Raw genomic sequence first — 22,468 nt, forward strand, 5'->3', positions numbered from 1 at the left:
AATAGGAACCACAATTCTTTTCCTCTCTCCCTATTTCCAAAGTAAAATAAATAACAATAATTGGTGGTGTACACCTTGTGGTTCCCCATAACTCACTTTGTATATATAAATAAGTGAGGGTATCAGCAAAATCTTTATTTTGTGTGTATATATATATATGTGTGTGTGTGTGTGTGTGTGTGTGTGTATGTATGTATGTGTGTGTGTGTATATATGTATGTGTGTGTGTGTGTGTGTATATATGTCTGTGTGTGTGTGTGTATATATGTGTGTGTGTGTATATATATGTGTGTGTGTGTGTGTATATATGTGTGTGTGTGTGTGTGTGTGTGTATGTATGTATGTGTGTGTGTGTGTGTGTGTATATATATGTGTGTGTGTGTGTGTGTGTGTGTATATATGTGTGAGTGTCTATATATGTGTGTGTATATGTGTGTGTGTGTGTGTGTGTGTGTATATATATAATATAATATATATTTGCTGTATCATATAAGAAGGAGTAGAGATTTCCGCCGATGACGTTCTTACTATGGTTGTTGTCCGGTCTCTTCCCTGCTGTAATGGATCATTGTTCTCGGTCACAATCTCTTCTTGGTCTACGTCACTCGCTCTCCAGTCTTCACCAGTCTCTCTCTTTTCATTCACCTCTTTTTGGCTTTTCTATTTCTCATCATCATGAATGTAATAATTGTCTCTTATGTGTCCATTTCTTGTTTTTCTCACCTTTCCTCCGTAGATGAGATCATGTCCCAGTTTCCACCAAGTGAGAAAAACGTAACCGAGATACCAGATGACCGGAGGTGAGGGATCAGGAGACTCTTGGGGAGATTCCTCCATCACTTGACAGGGTCGTGTTCTCCACAATAATACATTGCAGTTCTATTCCTTTCATCTCACATCAGTACCTCGCAGGTCGTTGCCCCCAGCAATGGGATACACAATGAAAGGGCTTTGCCAGAGGTGCCCCCTAAGTAGTGGCCTTTGCTGAGTACCAGAGGGGAACGACTCCTTTACCAAACATTTTACCACAATTGAACTTAAAGTTTTAGACACCATTCTTATTGTATCCAGAGCTGCCACTGTGGGAAAACGGAGGCAAAAAACGTATGCAAATACACTTTTTTTGGCGTGGTTTTTGCAGTGTGGTAAAGGTCCAGCCTTCTACCCCATAAGCCCATAGGCAGATAAGTGTGAGAAACCGGTACTGACAGATTAAGGCAATGCTGTGGTACTCACAAATCAGAGCGAAGGAAGCGGTGAGCAGCGGCCGTCCTGCTGGTCTAAGTCTTGTGACTTGTAGCTTTAATATAGAATGTGGGTAAGTGAAGATTTATGGTAATTGCCTCCTCAACATTGAAATTCCAGCACCAAGGACGACGAGCCGTAAGGTTCTGCAGATCGAGGCAGACGCGGGTGTCGCTCAGATCATGGCCACATTTTCAAGCACCGCGCTCCAATCTGTGGCCTGTGGGGGGGGGGGGGGGCGGGGGATAAAGGTCGGATTGAAAGCAAAGTTTTTTTAGCCACATGAAACTCAAAAATCAGATTGCGTGGTGCGGGAGGATTGTGTGATGCCTCCTGTTCATAGACGAGCCAGTTATCGCCACTTGTCGCATACTGAGAGGGACAGAATCCTTGACCTGAGAGACCTTGGTTTATCACGCCGGCAGATCGCTACGCACCGAGGCCGAGATGTCAGCACTGCTAAACGTTGTGTGTCCCGGAGGTTGGGAGAACAACGAACAGGAATGACAGTAAGAGATTCGCAGAGGTGAACCCCTGCACGGACGGATCGCCTGATTGGAAGAATGGCGCGTAGTGATCCATCCTGTACTGCGAGTGAAATTCACATTGCACGCCAGTGTCAACACAAACCATCAGAAGGCGTTTGCACGACATTGAGCTACGAGCCAGACGTCCCGCCACATCTGTTCCATTGACCACGTGCCACCGCTCTCAAAGGCCATCATGGTGTACACAAGACGGCAATGGAGGCTGGAATGGAGGTCTATCCTCTTCAGTGATGAGTCCTGCTTTTGTTTTGGACGCAACGCCATGCAGAGAACTTCACGAGGGAACGTCACACCGGTTCTACTCCCGGGATTATGGTGTGGGGTGGCATAATGTACGGTAGCCGGACCCCTCTATTTCAGGCACACTAACAGCTTGGCGTTGCATTGATTTGGTCCCAGAAGTCGTATTCTAGGACAACGCCAGGCCACATATTGCTGGTGCTTCTGTGAGCAGCATGTGTTGCCTAAACGTGCTACCATGGCCTGGAGCGTCTCCGGACTTGTCTCCCATGGAGCACATCTGGGACGTCATTGGTCGGCAATTGCAAAAGGAGCGGCCAGCAGCCAATCTTGATGATTTGTGAGCCCAAGTGCATTCAGCGTGGCAGAACATTCCCCAGACAACCATTGATAACCTCAGTGATCGCTGCCGAGGACTGGACGTGCGGGGATTTATGCGCGTGGCATTCATACTCCATACTGAAGATATCAAGATGTTTGGAAAAGTTTAGTTTAGTTTATTTCTATCATTTGCATATCATTAACACATCATTTACATATCTGACCATCCTGTGATTTCCACAATTTCAAAATGTTTCCTTGGTGTTGTCATTTCAATGTTGAGGAGTGTGTGTGTGTGATGTTGAGGTGTGTGTGTGTGATTTTGAGGCGTGTGTGTGTGTGTGATGAGGCGTGTGTGTGTGTGATGAGGCGTGTGTGTGTGTGTGCTGAGGCGTGTGTGTGTGTGTGTGCTGAGGCGTGTGTGTGTGTGATGTTGAGGCGTGTGTGTGTGTGATGTTGAGGCGTGTGTGTGTGTGTGATGAGGCGCGTGTGTGTGTGTGTGCTGAGGCGTGTGTGTGTATGATGAGGAAGGAGTGTGTGTGTGTGTGTGTGTGATGTTGAGGAAGGAGTGTGTGTGATGAGGAGTGTGTGTGATGCTGAGGCGTGTGTGTGTGTGATGAGGAGTGTGTGTGATGTTGAGGAAGGAGTGTGTGTGTGTGATGATGAGTGTGTGTGATGTTGAGGAGTGTGTGTGTGTGTGTGTGTGTGTGTGTGTGTGTGTGTGTGATGATGAGTGTGTGTGATGTTGAGGAGTGTGTGTGTGTGATGTTGAGGAGTGTGTGTGTGATGTTGAGGAGTGTGTGTGTGTGTGTGTGTGTGTGTGTGTGTGTGTGTGTGTGTGTGATGATGAGTGTGTGTGATGTTGAGGAGTGTGTGTGTGTGTGTGTGTGTGTGTGTGATGAGGATCCTCAATCTTTTGTTGTAACTTGGAATAATCCTATTTTGATGTTTTGATGATTTGTTACGTTGTTTTGCTGCTTCCTAGAACGAGCTATAAATGTTTGGTGGTTTTAGGTTCATCATCACATCATTTCTCTTTATAGGAATTCCTTGTATGATAGGCGTGTGACTCTTCACAGATTTATAGAACCTTCTTGGTCCATATTTAGGACTGGGGCTTCATATGTCAGTCTAAAAAACCACTTGAGTGAATTGTGCCAAATTTCTTAAAAGGCACATAATAAATTTGGTGCATTTTGGACGGTTCTTAAAGTCAGAAAATGAAATCTAGAAAGTAAATTTGCGCCATATTCAGTAAACCACTCCCACTTGTCTCTGAACTGGCGAGCGTACGTTCTATCCATCGCCACTACTACATATCATACACATCCCATGCATAAAACAGGTCCCTAATACCTTCATTTTTCATTCCCATCCCAATTTTTGTTACATTTGTTTTTAAACAGCTGAAATTTTGCAAGGAAATCTGTTTGTCATACGACCCCCAGAAACGAGTCCTATGGGGTGAGAATCCCTCTACTAATCCTCAAATCAGAAGTGCTGATGAGTTCCCAGGGACCGTCTATAAACCTCATAGGAAATGTTTCTGCAGCAGCGGCTTCACATTAGTAATAATCATATATTATAAGGTCTGGACGATCCGCATCAGTAATTCAGGGTGAAGTCTTTACCCCCAGGAGATCTCTTGTGTGACACGAGGATGTGATCTTTATCTTTACATATTTTTAGGACTTTGTCGGCATCATCGGCCACTCTGGAGCTGGATCGACTGATGGCGTCGCTTTCAGACTTTCACAAACAAAACACGGTCAGAATCTTGTTTTTTTGCTTCTCGTCTTCTGCTTTATTTACTATGAAAATGGTCAAACTACTAAAAATATATAATTGTCCCTCCAACTTGACAAATTACACCCCGTGCAGCACGGAGGGAAGAAGAAGAGCTTTATTTTGTGAACGCAAGTCATTGCCGTCTGTTCTGATACTCAGGTTTGCATTCCCCTTGTGTGATGATCACTCCGCCAGTTATTATTCTGCTCCACCAGTTATTATTCTGCTCCACCAGTTATTATTCTGCTCCTCCAGTTATTATTCTGCTCCTCCATTTATTATTCTGCTCCTCCAGTTATTATTCTGCTCCTCCAGTTATTATTCTGCTCCGCCAGTTATTATTCTGCTCCTCCAGTTATTATTCTGCTCCACCAGTTATTATTCTGCTCCGCCAGTTATTATTCTGCTCCACCAGTTATTATTCTGCTCCACCAGTTATTATTCTGCTCCTCCAGTTATTATTCTGCTCCTCCAGTTATTATTCTGCTCCACCAGTTATTATTCTGCTCCACCAGTTATTATTCTGCTCCACCAGTTATTATTCTGCTCCACCAGTTATTATTCTGCTCCGCCAGTTATTATTCTGCTCCTCCAGTTATTATTCTGCTCCTCCAGTTATTATTCTGCTCCACCAGTTATTATTCTGCTCCTCCAGTTATTATTCTGCTCCTCCAGTTATTATTCTGCTCCGCCAGTTATTATTCTGCTCCTCCAGTTATTATTCTGCTCCTCCAGTTATTATTCTGCTCCACCAGTTATTATTCTGCTCCGCCAGTTATTATTCTGCTCCTCCAGTTATTATTCTGCTCCTCCAGTTATTATTCTGCTCCGCCAGTTATTATTCTGCTCCTCCAGTTATTATTCTGCTCCGCCAGTTATTATTCTGCTCCACCAGTTATTATTCTGCTCCACCAGTTATTATTCTGCTCCACCAGTTATTATTCTGCTCCTCCAGTTATTATTCTGCTCCTCCAGTTATTATTCCGCTCCTCCAGTTATTATTCTGCTCCTCCAGTTATTATTCTGCTCCTCCAGTTATTATTCTGCTCCACCAGTTATTATTCTGCTCCTCCAGTTATTATTCTGCTCCACCAGTTATTATTCTGCTCCACCAGTTATTATTCTGCTCCACCAGTTGTTATTCTGCTCCTCCAGTTATTATTCTGCTCCTCCAGTTATTATTCTGCTCCACCAGTTATTATTCTGCTCCTCCAGTTATTATTCTGCTCCTCCAGTTATTATTCTGCTCCGCCAGTTATTATTCTGCTCCTCCAGTTATTATTCTGCTCCTCCAGTTATTATTCTGCTCCACCAGTTATTATTCTGCTCCGCCAGTTATTATTCTGCTCCTCCAGTTATTATTCTGCTCCTCCAGTTATTATTCTGCTCCTCCAGTTATTATTCTGCTCCTCCAGTTATTATTCTGCTCCTCCAGTTATTATTCTGCTCCGCCAGTTATTATTCTGCTCCGCCAGTTATTATTCTGCTCCTCCAGTTATTATTCTGCTCCTCCAGTTATTATTCTGCTCCGCCAGTTATTATTCTGCTCCTCCAGTTATTATTCTGCTCCGCCAGTTATTATTCTGCTCCGCCAGTTATTATTCTGCTCCGCCATTTATTATTCTGCTCCTCCAGTTATTATTCTGCTCCTCCAGTTATTATTCTGCTCCACCAGTTATTATTCTGCTCCACCAGTTATTATTCTGCTCCACCAGTTATTATTCTGCTCCACCAGTTATTATTCCGCCCCGCCAGTTATTATTCTGCTCCTCCAGTTATTATTCTGCTCCTCCAGTTATTATTCCGCTCCACCAGTTATTATTCTGCTCCTCCAGTTATTATTCTGCTCCACCAGTTATTATTCTGCTCCGCCAGTTATTATTCTGCTCCTCCAGTTATTATTCTGCTCCTCCAGTTATTATTCTGCTCCACCAGTTATTATTCTGCTCCACCAGTTATTATTCTGCTCCACCAGTTATTATTCTGCTCCACCAGTTATTATTCTGCTCCGCCAGTTATTATTCTGCTCCTCCAGTTATTATTCTGCTCCGCCAGTTATTATTCTGCTCCGCCAGTTATTATTCTGCTCCGCCATTTATTATTCTGCTCCTCCAGTTATTATTCTGCTCCTCCAGTTATTATTCTGCTCCACCAGTTATTATTCTGCTCCACCAGTTATTATTCTGCTCCACCAGTTATTATTCTGCTCCACCAGTTATTATTCCGCCCCGCCAGTTATTATTCTGCTCCTCCAGTTATTATTCTGCTCCGCCAGTTATTATTCTGCTCCTCCAGTTATTATTCTGCTCCTCCAGTTATTATTCTGCTCCACCAGTTATTATTCTGCTCCGCCAGTTATTATTCTGCTCCTCCAGTTATTATTCTGCTCCTCCAGTTATTATTCCGCTCCTCCAGTTATTATTCTGCTCCGCCAGTTATTATTCTGCTCCACCAGTTATTATTCTGCTCCACCAGTTATTATTCTGCTCCGCCAGTTATTATTCTGCTCCACCAGTTATTATTCTGCTCCACCAGTTATTATTCTGCTCCTCCAGTTATTATTCTGCTCCTCCAGTTATTATTCTGCTCCTCCAGTTATTATTCTGCTCCACCAGTTATTATTCTGCTCCTCCAGTTATTATTCTGCTCCTCCAGTTATTATTCTGCTCCTCCAGTTATTATTCTGCTCCACCAGTTATTATTCTGCTCCTCCAGTTATTATTCTGCTCCACCAGTTATTATTCCGCCCCGCCAGTTATTATTCTGCTCCTCCAGTTATTATTCCGCTCCTCCAGTTATTATTCCGCTCCACCAGTTATTATTCTGCTCCTCCAGTTATTATTCTGCTCCGCCAGTTATTATTCCGCTCCTCCAGTTATTATTCTGCTCCACCAGTTATTATTCTGCTCCTCCAGTTATTATTCTGCTCCGCCAGTTATTATTCTGCTCCGCCAGTTATTATTCTGCTCCACCAGTTATTATTCTGCTCCTCCAGTTATTATTCTGCTCCGCCAGTTATTATTCTGCTCCTCCAGTTATTATTCTGCTCCTCCAGTTATTATTCTGCTCCTCCAGTTATTATTCCGCTCCGCCAGTTATTATTCTGCTCCGCCAGTTATTATTCTGCTCCTCCAGTTATTATTCTGCTCCTCCAGTTATTATTCTGCTCCTCCAGTTATTATTCTGCTCCTCCAGTTATTATTCTGCTCCTCCAGTTATTATTCTGCTCCACCAGTTATTATTCTGCTTCTCCAGTTATTATTCTGCTCCACCAGTTATTATTCTGCTCCTCCAGTTATTATTCTGCTCCTCCAGTTATTATTCTGCTCCGCCAGTTATTATTCTGCTCCTCCAGTTATTATTCTGCTCCGCCAGTTATTATTCTGCTCCTCCAGTTATTATTCTGCTCCACCAGTTATTATTCTGCTCCACCAGTTATTATTCTGCTCCACCAGTTATTATTCTGCTCCGCCAGTTATTATTCTGCTCCTCCAGTTATTATTCTGCTCCTCCAGTTATTATTCTGCTCCTCCAGTTATTATTCTGCTCCGCCAGTTATTATTCTGCTCCTCCAGTTATTATTCTGCTCCTCCAGTTATTATTCTGCTCCTCCAGTTATTATTCTGCTCCTCCATTTATTATTCTGCTCCACCAGTTATTATTCTGCTCCTCCAGTTATTATTCTGCTCCACCAGTTATTATTCTGCTCCTCCAGTTATTATTCTGCTCCTCCAGTTATTATTCTGCTCCACCAGTTATTATTCTGCTCCTCCAGTTATTATTCTGCTCCTCCAGTTATTATTCTGCTCCTCCAGTTATTATTCTGCTCCACCAGTTGTTATTCTGCTCCTCCAGTTATTATTCTGCTCCTCCAGTTATTATTCTGCTCCACCAGTTATTATTCTGCTCCACCAGTTATTATTCTGCTCCGCCAGTTATTATTCTGCTCCTCCAGTTATTATTCTGCTCCTCCAGTTATTATTCTGCTCCTCCAGTTATTATTCTGCTCCGCCAGTTATTATTCTGCTCCTCCAGTTATTATTCTGCTCCTCCAGTTATTATTCTGCTCCACCAGTTATTATTCTGCTCCGCCAGTTATTATTCTGCTCCTCCAGTTATTATTCTGCTCCTCCAGTTATTATTCTGCTCCGCCAGTTATTATTCTGCTCCACCAGTTATTATTCTGCTCCTCCAGTTATTATTCTGCTCCTCCAGTTATTATTCTGCTCCTCCAGTTATTATTCTGCTCCTCCAGTTATTATTCCGCTCCTCCAGTTATTATTCTGCTCCTCCAGTTATTATTCTGCTCCTCCAGTTATTATTCTGCTCCTCCAGTTATTATTCTGCTCCTCCAGTTATTATTCTGCTCCTCCAGTTATTATTCTGCTCCTCCAGTTATTATTCCGCTCCTCCAGTTATTATTCTGCTCCTCCAGTTATTATTCTGCTCCTCCAGTTATTATTCTGCTCCACCAGTTATTATTCTGCTCCTCCAGTTATTATTCTGCTCCACCAGTTATTATTCTGCTCCACCAGTTATTATTCTGCTCCACCAGTTGTTATTCTGCTCCTCCAGTTATTATTCTGCTCCTCCAGTTATTATTCTGCTCCACCAGTTATTATTCTGCTCCTCCAGTTATTATTCTGCTCCTCCAGTTATTATTCTGCTCCACCAGTTATTATTCTGCTCCTCCAGTTATTATTCTGCTCCTCCAGTTATTATTCTGCTCCACCAGTTATTATTCTGCTCCTCCAGTTATTATTCTGCTCCTCCAGTTATTATTCTGCTCCTCCAGTTATTATTCTGCTCCACCAGTTGTTATTCTGCTCCTCCAGTTATTATTCTGCTCCTCCAGTTATTATTCTGCTCCACCAGTTATTATTCTGCTCCACCAGTTATTATTCTGCTCTGCCAGTTATTATTCTGCTCCTCCAGTTATTATTCTGCTCCTCCAGTTATTATTCTGCTCCTCCAGTTATTATTCTGCTCCGCCAGTTATTATTCTGCTCCTCCAGTTATTATTCTGCTCCTCCAGTTATTATTCTGCTCCACCAGTTATTATTCTGCTCCACCAGTTATTATTCTGCTCCTCCAGTTATTATTCTGCTCCGCCAGTTATTATTCTGCTCCTCCAGTTATTATTCTGCTCCTCCAGTTATTATTCTGCTCCTCCAGTTATTATTCTGCTCCACCAGTTATTATTCTGCTCCACCAGTTATTATTCTGCTCCTCCAGTTATTATTCTGCTCCACCAGTTGTTATTCTGCTCCTCCAGTTATTATTCTGCTCCTCCAGTTATTATTCTGCTCCACCAGTTATTATTCTGCTCCACCAGTTATTATTCTGCTCCACCAGTTATTATTCTGCTCCACCAGTTATTATTCTGCTCCTCCAGTTATTATTCTGCTCCTCCAGTTATTATTCTGCTCCGCCAGTTATTATTCTGCTCCACCAGTTATTATTCTGCTCCACCAGTTATTATTCTGCTCCTCCAGTTATTATTCTGCTCCTCCAGTTATTATTCTGCTCCACCAGTTATTATTCTGCTCCTCCAGTTATTATTCTGCTCCTCCAGTTATTATTCTGCTCCGCCAGTTATTATTCTGCTCCTCCAGTTATTATTCTGCTCCTCCAGTTATTATTCTGCTCCACCAGTTATTATTCTGCTCCTCCAGTTATTATTCTGCTCCACCAGTTATTATTCTGCTCCTCCAGTTATTATTCTGCTCCTCCAGTTATTATTCTGCTCCACCAGTTATTATTCTGCTCCTCCAGTTATTATTCTGCTCCGCCAGTTATTATTCTGCTCCTCCAGTTGTTATTCTGCTCCACCAGTTGTTATTCTGCTCCTCCAGTTATTATTCTGCTCCTCCAGTTATTATTCTGCTCCACCAGTTATTATTCTGCTCCACCAGTTATTATTCTGCTCCACCAGTTATTATTCTGCTCCACCAGTTATTATTCTGCTCCTCCAGTTATTATTCTGCTCCTCCAGTTATTATTCTGCTCCGCCAGTTATTATTCTGCTCCACCAGTTATTATTCTGCTCCACCAGTTATTATTCTGCTCCTCCAGTTATTATTCTGCTCCTCCAGTTATTATTCTGCTCCACCAGTTATTATTCTGCTCCGCCAGTTATTATTCTGCTCCTCCAGTTATTATTCTGCTCCACCAGTTGTTATTCTGCTCCGCCAGTTATTATTCTGCTCCACCAGTTATTATTCTGCTCCACCAGTTATTATTCTGCTCCGCCAGTTATTATTCCGCTCCTCCAGTTATTATTCTGCTCCGCCAGTTATTATTCTGCTCCTCCAGTTATTATTCTGCTCCACCAGTTATTATTCTGCTCCACCAGTTATTATTCTGCTCCACCAGTTATTATTCTGCTCCTCCAGTTATTATTCTGCTCCTCCAGTTATTATTCTGCTCCACCAGTTATTATTCTGCTCCACCAGTTATTATTCTGCTCCTCCAGTTATTATTCTGCTCCACCAGTTGTTATTCTGCTCCTCCAGTTATTATTCTGCTCCTCCAGTTATTATTCTGCTCCACCAGTTATTATTCTGCTCCACCAGTTATTATTCTGCTCCACCAGTTATTATTCTGCTCCACCAGTTATTATTCTGCTCCTCCAGTTATTATTCTGCTCCTCCAGTTATTATTCTGCTCCTCCAGTTATTATTCTGCTCCTCCAGTTATTATTCTGCTCCTCCAGTTATTATTCTGCTCCTCCAGTTATTATTCTGCTCCTCCAGTTATTATTCTGCTCCTCCAGTTATTATTCTGCTCCTCCAGTTATTATTCCGCTCCACCAGTTATTATTCTGCTCCTCCAGTTATTATTCTGCTCCTCCAGTTATTATTCTGCTCCTCCAGTTATTATTCCGCTCCACCAGTTATTATTCTGCTCCTCCAGTTATTATTCTGCTCCACCAGTTATTATTCTGCTCCGCCAGTTATTATTCTGCTCCTCCAGTTATTATTCTGCTCCTCCAGTTATTATTCTGCTCCTCCAGTTATTATTCTGCTCCTCCAGTTATTATTCTGCTCCTCCAGTTATTATTCTGCTCCTCCAGTTATTATTCTGCTCCTCCAGTTATTATTCTGCTCCACCAGTTATTATTCTGCTCCTCCAGTTATTATTCTGCTCCTCCAGTTATTATTCTGCTCCACCAGTTATTATTCTGCTCCACCAGTTATTATTCTGCTCCTCCAGTTATTATTCTGCTCCTCCAGTTATTATTCTGCTCCTCCAGTTGTTATTCTGCTCCTCCAGTTATTATTCTGCTCCTCCAGTTATTATTCTGCTCCACCAGTTATTATTCTGCTCCACCAGTTATTATTCTGCTCCACCAGTTATTATTCTGCTCCACCAGTTATTATTCTGCTCCTCCAGTTATTATTCTGCTCCTCCAGTTATTATTCTGCTCCACCAGTTATTATTCTGCTCCACCAGTTATTATTCTGCTCCTCCAGTTATTATTCTGCTCCACCAGTTATTATTCTGCTCCTCCAGTTATTATTCCGCTCCTCCAGTTATTATTCCGCTCCACCAGTTATTATTCTGCTCCACCAGTTATTATTCTGCTCCACCAGTTATTATTCTGCTCCACCAGTTATTATTCTGCTCCGCCAGTTATTATTCTGCTCCACCAGTTATTATTCTGCTCCACCAGTTATTATTCTGCTCCTCCAGTTATTATTCTGCTCCTCCAGTTATTATTCTGCTCCACCAGTTATTATTCTGCTCCTCCAGTTATTATTCTGCTCCTCCAGTTATTATTCCGCTCCACCAGTTATTATTCTGCTCCTCCAGTTATTATTCTGCTCCACCAGTTATTATTCTGCTCCTCCAGTTATTATTCTGCTCCACCAGTTATTATTCTGCTCCGCCAGTTATTATTCTGCTCCGCCAGTTATTATTCTGCTCCTCCAGTTATTATTCTGCTCCACCAGTTATTATTCTGCTCCTCCAGTTATTATTCTGCTCCACCAGTTATTATTCTGCTCCTCCAGTTATTATTCTGCTCCTCCAGTTATTATTCCGCTCCACCAGTTATTATTCTGCTCCTCCAGTTATTATTCTGCTCCACCAGTTATTATTCTGCTCCTCCAGTTATTATTCTGCTCCACCAGTTATTATTCTGCTCCGCCAGTTATTATTCTGCTCCACCAGTTATTATTCTGCTCCTCCAGTTATTATTCTGCTCCACCAGTTATTATTCTGCTCCTCCAGTTATTATTCTGCTCCACCAGTTATTATTCTGCTCCGCCAGTTATTATTCTGCTCCACCAGTTATTATTCTGCTCCTCCAGTTATTATTCTGCTCCTCCAGTTATTATTCTGCTCCTCCAGTTATTATTCTGCTCCACCAGTTATTATTCTGCTCCACCAGTTATTATTCTGCTCCTCCAGTTATTATTCTGCTCCTCCAGTTATTATTCTGCTCCTCCAGTTATTATTCTGCTCCTCCAGTTATTATTCTGCTCCTCCAGTTATTATTCTGCTCCTCCAGTTATTATTCTGCTCCTCCAGTTATTATTCTGCTCCTCCAGTTATTATTCTGCTCCTCCAGTTATTATTCTGCTCCTCCAGTTATTATTCTGCTCCACCAGTTATTATTCTGCTCCTCCAGTTATTATTCTGCTCCACCAGTTATTATTCTGCTTCTCCAGTTATTATTCTGCTCCACCAGTTATTATTCTGCTCCACCAGTTATTATTCTGCTCCTCCAGTTATTATTCTGCTCCACCAGTTATTATTCTGCTCCTCCAGTTATTATTCTGCTCCTCCAGTTATTATTCTGCTCCGCCAGTTATTATTCTGCTCCACCAGTTATTATTCTGCTCCTCCAGTTATTATTCTGCTCCACCAGTTATTATTCTGCTCCACCAGTTATTATTCTGCTCCTCCAGTTATTATTCTGCTCCACCAGTTATTATTCTGCTCCACCAGTTATTATTCTGCTCCTCCAGTTATTATTCTGCTCCACCAGTTGTTATTCTGCTCCTCCAGTTATTATTCTGCTCCTCCAGTTATTATTCTGCTCCTCCAGTTATTATTCTGCTCCACCAGTTATTATTCTGCTCCACCAGTTATTATTCTGCTCCACCAGTTATTATTCTGCTCCACCAGTTATTATTCTGCTCCACCAGTTATTATTCTGCTCCTCCAGTTATTATTCCGCTCCTCCAGTTATTATTCTGCTCCGCCAGTTATTATTCTGCTCCTCCAGTTATTATTCTGCTCCTCCAGTTATTATTCTGCTCCTCCAGTTATTATTCTGCTCCTCCAGTTACTATTCTGCTCCTCCAGTTATTATTCTGCTCCGCCAGTTATTATTCTGCTCCACCAGTTATTATTCTGCTCCACCAGTTATTATTCTGCTCCTCCAGTTATTATTCTGCTCCTCCAGTTATTATTCTGCTCCGCCAGTTATTATTCTGCTCCTCCAGTTATTATTCTGCTCCACCAGTTATTATTCTGCTCCTCCAGTTATTATTCTGCTCCTCCAGTTATTATTCTGCTCCTCCAGTTATTATTCTGCTCCTCCAGTTATTATTCTGCTCCTCCAGTTATTATTCTGCTCCTCCAGTTATTATTCTGCTCCACCAGTTATTATTCTGCTCCTCCAGTTATTATTCTGCTCCTCCAGTTATTATTCTGCTCCACCAGTTATTATTCTGCTCCTCCAGTTATTATTCTGCTCCTCCAGTTATTATTCTGCTCCACCAGTTATTATTCTGCTCCTCCAGTTATTATTCCGCTCCTCCAGTTATTATTCTGCTCCACCAGTTATTATTCTGCTCCACCAGTTATTATTCTGCTCCTCCAGTTATTATTCTGCTCCACCAGTTATTATTCTGCTCCTCCAGTTATTATTCTGCTCCTCCAGTTATTATTCTGCTCCACCAGTTATTATTCTGCTCCTCCAGTTATTATTCTGCTCCTCCAGTTATTATTCTGCTCCTCCAGTTATTATTCTGCTCCACCAGTTATTATTCTGCTCCTCCAGTTATTATTCTGCTCCTCCAGTTATTATTCTGCTCCACCAGTTATTATTCTGCTCCACCAGTTATTATTCTGCTCCACCAGTTATTATTCTGCTCCACCAGTTATTATTCTGCTCCGCCAGTTATTATTCTGCTCCACCAGTTATTATTCTGCTCCTCCAGTTATTATTCTGCTCCTCCAGTTATTATTCTGCTCCTCCAGTTATTATTCTGCTCCACCAGTTATTATTCTGCTCCTCCAGTTATTATTCTGCTCCACCAGTTATTATTCTGCTCCACCAGTTATTATTCTGCTCCGCCAGTTATTATTCTGCTCCTCCAGTTATTATTCTGCTCCTCCAGTTATTATTCTGCTCCTCCAGTTATTATTCTGCTCCACCAGTTATTATTCTGCTCCTCCAGTTATTATTCTGCTCCACCAGTTATTATTCTGCTCCACCAGTTATTATTCTGCTCCTCCAGTTATTATTCTGCTCCACCAGTTATTATTCTGCTCCACCAGTTATTATTCTGCTCCGCCAGTTATTATTCTGCTCCGCCAGTTATTATTCTGCTCCACCAGTTATTATTCTGCTCCTCCAGTTATTATTCTGCTCCTCCAGTTATTATTCTGCTCCGCCAGTTATTATTCTGCTCCTCCAGTTATTATTCTGCTCCTCCAGTTATTATTCTGCTCCACCAGTTATTATTCTGCTCCTCCAGTTATTATTCCGCTCCTCCAGTTATTATTCCGCTCCTCCAGTTATTATTCTGCTCCTCCAGTTATTATTCTGCTCCGCCAGTTGTTATTCCGCTCCACCAGTTGTTATTCTGCTCCTCCAGTTATTATTCTGCTCCTCCAGTTATTATTCTGCTCCTCCAGTTATTATTCTGCTCCACCAGTTATTATTCTGCTCCACCAGTTATTATTCTGCTCCACCAGTTATTATTCTGCTCCACCAGTTATTATTCTGCTCCTCCAGTTATTATTCTGCTCCTCCAGTTATTATTCTGCTCCTCCAGTTATTATTCTGCTCCTCCAGTTATTATTCTGCTCCACCAGTTATTATTCTGCTCCTCCAGTTATTATTCTGCTCCTCCAGTTATTATTCTGCTCCTCCAGTTATTATTCTGCTCCTCCAGTTATTATTCTGCTCCTCCAGTTATTATTCTGCTCCTCCAGTTATTATTCTGCTCCGCCAGTTATTATTCTGCTCCTCCAGTTATTATTCTGCTCCGCCAGTTATTATTCTGCTCCGCCAGTTATTATTCTGCTCCACCAGTTATTATTCTGCTCCACCAGTTATTATTCTGCTCCACCAGTTATTATTCTGCTCCACCAGTTATTATTCTGCTCCTCCAGTTATTATTCTGCTCCTCCAGTTATTATTCTGCTCCGCCAGTTATTATTCTGCTCCACCAGTTATTATTCTGCTCCTCCAGTTATTATTCTGCTCCACCAGTTATTATTCTGCTCCTCCAGTTATTATTCTGCTCCTCCAGTTATTATTCTGCTCCTCCAGTTATTATTCTGCTCCTCCAGTTATTATTCTGCTCCTCCAGTTATTATTCTGCTCCTCCAGTTATTATTCTGCTCCACCAGTTATTATTCTGCTCCTCCAGTTATTATTCCGCTCCACCAGTTATTATTCCGCTCCTCCAGTTATTATTCCGCTCCGCCAGTTATTATTCTGCTCCTCCAGTTATTATTCTGCTCCTCCAGTTATTATTCTGCTCCTCCAGTTATTATTCTGCTCCACCAGTTATTATTCTGCTCCTCCAGTTATTATTCTGCTCCACCAGTTATTATTCTGCTCCTCCAGTTATTATTCTGCTCCTCCAGTTATTATTCTGCTCCACCAGTTATTATTCTGCTCCTCCAGTTATTATTCTGCTCCTCCAGTTATTATTCTGCTCCTCCAGTTATTATTCTGCTCCACCAGTTATTATTCTGCTCCACCAGTTATTATTCTGCTCCTCCAGTTATTATTCTGCTCCTCCAGTTATTATTCTGCTCCTCCAGTTATTATTCTGCTCCTCCAGTTATTATTCTGCTCCACCAGTTATTATTCTGCTCCTCCAGTTATTATTCTGCTCCACCAGTTATTATTCTGCTCCTCCAGTTATTATTCTGCTCCTCCAGTTATTATTCTGCTCCACCAGTTATTATTCTGCTCCACCAGTTATTATTCTGCTCCTCCAGTTATTATTCTGCTCCTCCAGTTATTATTCTGCTCCTCCAGTTATTATTCTGCTCCTCCAGTTATTATTCTGCTCCACCAGTTATTATTCTGCTCCACCAGTTATTATTCTGCTCCGCCAGTTATTATTCTGCTCCACCAGTTATTATTCTGCTCCTCCAGTTATTATTCTGCTCCTCCAGTTATTATTCTGCTCCACCAGTTATTATTCTGCTCCTCCAGTTATTATTCTGCTCCGCCAGTTATTATTCTGCTCCGCCAGTTATTATTCTGCTCCGCCAGTTATTATTCTGCTCCTCCAGTTATTATTCTGCTCCTCCAGTTATTATTCTGCTCCTCCAGTTATTATTCTGCTCCTCCAGTTATTATTCTGCTCCTCCAGTTATTATTCTGCTCCTCCAGTTATTATTCTGCTCCACCAGTTATTATTCTGCTCCACCAGTTATTATTCTGCTCCACCAGTTATTATTCTGCTCCACCAGTTATTATTCTGCTCCTCCAGTTATTATTCTGCTCCTCCAGTTATTATTCTGCTCCGCCAGTTATTATTCTGCTCCACCAGTTATTATTCTGCTCCTCCAGTTATTATTCTGCTCCTCCAGTTATTATTCTGCTCCACCAGTTATTATTCTGCTCCTCCAGTTATTATTCTGCTCCTCCAGTTATTATTCTGCTCCTCCAGTTATTATTCTGCTCCACCAGTTATTATTCTGCTCCTCCAGTTATTATTCTGCTCCTCCAGTTATTATTCTGCTCCGCCAGTTATTATTCTGCTCCTCCAGTTATTATTCTGCTCCTCCAGTTATTATTCTGCTCCACCAGTTATTATTCTGCTCCTCCAGTTATTATTCTGCTCCTCCAGTTATTATTCTGCTCCACCAGTTATTATTCTGCTCCTCCAGTTATTATTCTGCTCCTCCAGTTATTATTCTGCTCCTCCAGTTATTATTCTGCTCCACCAGTTATTATTCTGCTCCTCCAGTTATTATTCTGCTCCTCCAGTTATTATTCTGCTCCACCAGTTATTATTCTGCTCCTCCAGTTATTATTCTGCTCCACCAGTTATTATTCTGCTCCTCCAGTTATTATTCTGCTCCACCAGTTATTATTCTGCTCCACCAGTTATTATTCTGCTCCGCCAGTTATTATTCTGCTCCTCCAGTTATTATTCTGCTCCTCCAGTTATTATTCTGCTCCTCCAGTTATTATTCTGCTCCGCCAGTTATTATTCTGCTCCGCCAGTTATTATTCTGCTCCGCCAGTTATTATTCTGCTCCTCCAGTTATTATTCTGCTCCTCCAGTTATTATTCTGCTCCTCCAGTTATTATTCTGCTCCGCCAGTTATTATTCTGCTCCTCCAGTTATTATTCTGCTCCACCAGTTATTATTCTGCTCCTCCAGTTATTATTCCGCTCCTCCAGTTATTATTCCGCTCCTCCAGTTATTATTCTGCTCCTCCAGTTATTATTCTGCTCCGCCAGTTATTATTCTGCTCCTCCAGTTATTATTCTGCTCCACCAGTTATTATTCTGCTCCTCCAGTTATTATTCTGCTCCACCAGTTATTATTCTGCTCCTCCAGTTATTATTCTGCTCCTCCAGTTATTATTCTGCTCCACCAGTTATTATTCTGCTCCACCAGTTATTATTCTGCTCCTCCAGTTATTATTCTGCTCCACCAGTTATTATTCTGCTCCGCCAGTTATTATTCTGCTCCGCCAGTTATTATTCTGCTCCTCCAGTTATTATTCTGCTCCTCCAGTTATTATTCTGCTCCACCAGTTATTATTCTGCTCCTCCAGTTATTATTCTGCTCCGCCAGTTATTATTCTGCTCCGCCAGTTATTATTCTGCTCCGCCAGTTATTATTCTGCTCCGCCAGTTATTATTCTGCTCCACCAGTTATTATTCTGCTCCACCAGTTATTATTCTGCTCCTCCAGTTATTATTCTGCTCCACCAGTTATTATTCTGCTCCGCCAGTTATTATTCTGCTCCGCCAGTTATTATTCTGCTCCTCCAGTTATTATTCTGCTCCACCAGTTATTATTCTGCTCCTCCAGTTATTATTCTGCTCCTCCAGTTATTATTCTGCTCCTCCAGTTATTATTCTGCTCCTCCATTTATTATTCTGCTCCTCCAGTTATTATTCTGCTCCTCCATTTATTATTCTGCTCCTCCAGTTATTATTCTGCTCCTCCAGTTATTATTCTGCTCCTCCAGTTATTATTCTGCTCCGCCAGTTATTATTCTGCTCCACCAGTTATTATTCTGCTCCTCCAGTTATTATTCTGCTCCACCAGTTATTATTCTGCTCCGCCAGTTATTATTCTGCTCCGCCAGTTATTATTCTGCTCCACCAGTTATTATTCTGCTCCACCAGTTATTATTCTGCTCCTCCAGTTATTATTCTGCTCCACCAGTTATTATTCTGCTCCGCCAGTTATTATTCTGCTCCTCCAGTTATTATTCTGCTCCACCAGTTATTATTCTGCTCCGCCAGTTATTATTCTGCTCCGCCAGTTATTATTCTGCTCCACCAGTTATTATTCTGCTCCACCAGTTATTATTCTGCTCCTCCAGTTATTATTCTGCTCCACCAGTTATTATTCTGCTCCGCCAGTTATTATTCTGCTCCGCCAGTTATTATTCTGCTCCTCCAGTTATTATTCTGCTCCACCAGTTATTATTCTGCTCCTCCAGTTATTATTCTGCTCCTCCAGTTATTATTCTGCTCCTCCAGTTATTATTCTGCTCCTCCATTTATTATTCTGCTCCTCCAGTTATTATTCTGCTCCTCCATTTATTATTCTGCTCCTCCAGTTATTATTCTGCTCCTCCAGTTATTATTCTGCTCCTCCAGTTATTATTCTGCTCCGCCAGTTATTATTCTGCTCCACCAGTTATTATTCTGCTCCTCCAGTTATTATTCTGCTCCTCCAGTTATTATTCTGCTCCGCCAGTTATTATTCTGCTCCTCCAGTTATTATTCTGCTCCACCAGTTATTATTCTGCTCCGCCAGTTATTATTCTGCTCCTCCAGTTATTATTCTGCTCCTCCAGTTATTATTCTGCTCCTCCAGTTATTATTCTGCTCCTCCAGTTATTATTCTGCTCCTCCAGTTATTATTCTGCTCCACCAGTTATTATTCTGCTCCGCCAGTTATTATTCTGCTCCTCCAGTTATTATTCTGCTCCACCAGTTATTATTCTGCTCCTCCAGTTATTATTCTGCTCCACCAGTTATTATTCTGCTTCTCCAGTTATTATTCTGCTCCACCAGTTATTATTCTGCTCCACCAGTTATTATTCTGCTCCTCCAGTTATTATTCTGCTCCACCAGTTATTATTCTGCTCCTCCAGTTATTATTCTGCTCCTCCAGTTATTATTCTGCTCCGCCAGTTATTATTCTGCTCCACCAGTTATTATTCTGCTCCTCCAGTTATTATTCTGCTCCACCAGTTATTATTCTGCTCCTCCATTTATTATTCTGCTCCTCCAGTTATTATTCTGCTCCTCCATTTATTATTCTGCTCCTCCAGTTATTATTCTGCTCCTCCAGTTATTATTCTGCTCCGCCAGTTATTATTCTGCTCCACCAGTTATTATTCTGCTCCACCAGTTATTATTCTGCTCCTCCAGTTATTATTCTGCTCCTCCAGTTATTATTCTGCTCCTCCAGTTATTATTCTGCTCCTCCAGTTATTATTCTGCTCCGCCAGTTATTATTCTGCTCCTCCAGTTATTATTCTGCTCCTCCAGTTATTATTCTGCTCCTCCAGTTATTATTCTGCTCCTCCAGTTATTATTCTGCTCCGCCAGTTATTATTCTGCTCCACCAGTTATTATTCTGCTCCACCAGTTATTATTCTGCTCCTCCAGTTATTATTCTGCTCCACCAGTTATTATTCTGCTCCACCAGTTATTATTCTGCTCCACCAGTTATTATTCTGCTCCTCCAGTTATTATTCTGCTCCTCCAGTTATTATTCTGCTCCACCAGTTATTATTCTGCTCCTCCAGTTATTATTCTGCTCCTCCAGTTATTATTCTGCTCCTCCAGTTATTATTCTGCTCCTCCAGTTATTATTCTGCTCCTCCAGTTATTATTCTGCTCCGCCAGTTATTATTCTGCTCCTCCAGTTATTATTCTGCTCCTCCAGTTATTATTCTGCTCCTCCAGTTATTATTCTGCTCCTCCAGTTATTATTCTGCTCCGCCAGTTATTATTCTGCTCCACCAGTTATTATTCTGCTCCACCAGTTATTATTCTGCTCCTCCAGTTATTATTCTGCTCCACCAGTTATTATTCTGCTCCACCAGTTATTATTCTGCTCCACCAGTTATTATTCTGCTCCTCCAGTTATTATTCTGCTCCTCCAGTTATTATTCTGCTCCACCAGTTATTATTCTGCTCCACCAGTTATTATTCTGCTCCTCCAGTTATTATTCTGCTCCACCAGTTATTATTCTGCTCCACCAGTTATTATTCTGCTCCACCAGTTATTATTCCGCTCCTCCAGTTATTATTCTGCTCCTCCAGTTATTATTCTGCTCCTCCAGTTATTATTCTGCTCCTCCAGTTATTATTCTGCTCCTCCAGTTATTATTCTGCTCCACCAGTTATTATTCTGCTCCTCCAGTTATTATTCTGCTCCACCAGTTATTATTCTGCTCCTGCAGTTATTATTCTGCTCCTCCAGTTATTATTCTGCTCCTCCAGTTATTATTCTGCTCCTCCAGTTATTATTCTGCTCCTGCAGTTATTATTCTGCTCCTCCAGTTATTATTCTGCTCCACCAGTTATTATTCTGCTCCACCAGTTATTATTCTGCTCCACCAGTTATTATTCTGCTCCACCAGTTATTATTCTGCTCCTCCAGTTATTATTCTGCTCCACCAGTTATTATTCTGCTCCTCCAGTTATTATTCTGCTCCACCAGTTATTATTCTGCTCCTCCAGTTATTATTCTGCTCCACCAGTTATTATTCTGCTCCACCAGTTATTATTCTGCTCCTCCAGTTATTATTCTGCTCCTCCAGTTATTATTCTGCTCCACCAGTTATTATTCTGCTCCACCAGTTATTATTCTGCTCCTCCAGTTATTATTCTGCTCCTCCAGTTATTATTCTGCTCCACCAGTTATTATTCTGCTCCTCCAGTTATTATTCTGCTCCACCAGTTATTATTCTGCTCCACCAGTTATTATTCTGCTCCGCCAGTTATTATTCTGCTCCGCCAGTTATTATTCTGCTCCACCAGTTATTATTCTGCTCCTCCAGTTATTATTCTGCTCCTCCAGTTATTATTCTGCTCCTCCAGTTATTATTCTGCTCCACCAGTTATTATTCTGCTCCACCAGTTATTATTCTGCTCCTCCAGTTATTATTCTGCTCCTCCAGTTATTATTCTGCTCCACCAGTTATTATTCTGCTCCACCAGTTATTATTCTGCTCCGCCAGTTATTATTCTGCTCCGCCAGTTATTATTCTGCTCCACCAGTTATTATTCTGCTCCTCCAGTTATTATTCTGCTCCGCCAGTTATTATTCTGCTCCGCCAGTTATTATTCTGCTCGACCAGTTATTATTCTGCTCCTCCAGTTATTATTCTGCTCCGCCAGTTATTATTCTGCTCCGCCAGTTATTATTCTGCTCCTCCAGTTATTATTCTGCTCCTCCAGTTATTATTCTGCTCCTCCAGTTATTATTCTGCTCCGCCAGTTATTATTCTGCTCCGCCAGTTATTATTCTGCTCCTCCAGTTATTATTCTGCTCCTCCAGTTATTATTCTGCTCCTCCAGTTATTATTCTGCTCCTCCAGTTATTATTCTGCTCCACCAGTTATTATTCTGCTCCTCCAGTTATTATTCTGCTCCACCAGTTATTATTCTGCTCCTCCAGTTATTATTCTGCTCCTCCAGTTATTATTCTGCTCCACCAGTTATTATTCTGCTCCACCAGTTATTATTCCGCTCCTCCAGTTATTATTCTGCTCCTCCAGTTATTATTCTGCTCCACCAGTTATTATTCTGCTCCACCAGTTATTATTCTGCTCCTCCAGTTATTATTCTGCTCCACCAGTTATTATTCTGCTCCTCCAGTTATTATTCTGCTCCACCAGTTATTATTCTG

General features: G+C 41.6%; 1 protein-coding gene across 1 annotated transcript in view; it reads left to right on the plus strand.

The window, feature by feature from the left end:
- LOC142692704 (transforming growth factor beta-1-induced transcript 1 protein-like) overlaps window positions 1–22,468 on the plus strand; it is a gene marked incomplete at its 3' end in the record, with an annotated part of 78,390 nt that overhangs the window by 6,612 nt on the left and 49,310 nt on the right. The window contains exons 5-6 of the mRNA XM_075847603.1: window positions 737–800; window positions 4,044–4,122. Coding sequence (XP_075703718.1) covers window positions 737–800; window positions 4,044–4,122 — 143 coding nt within the window. The remainder of the gene's footprint in view (window positions 1–736; window positions 801–4,043; window positions 4,123–22,468) is intronic.

Source organism: Rhinoderma darwinii (assembly GCF_050947455.1).
Source record: "Rhinoderma darwinii isolate aRhiDar2 chromosome 5 unlocalized genomic scaffold, aRhiDar2.hap1 SUPER_5_unloc_4, whole genome shotgun sequence".
NCBI lineage: Eukaryota > Metazoa > Chordata > Amphibia > Anura > Rhinodermatidae > Rhinoderma > Rhinoderma darwinii.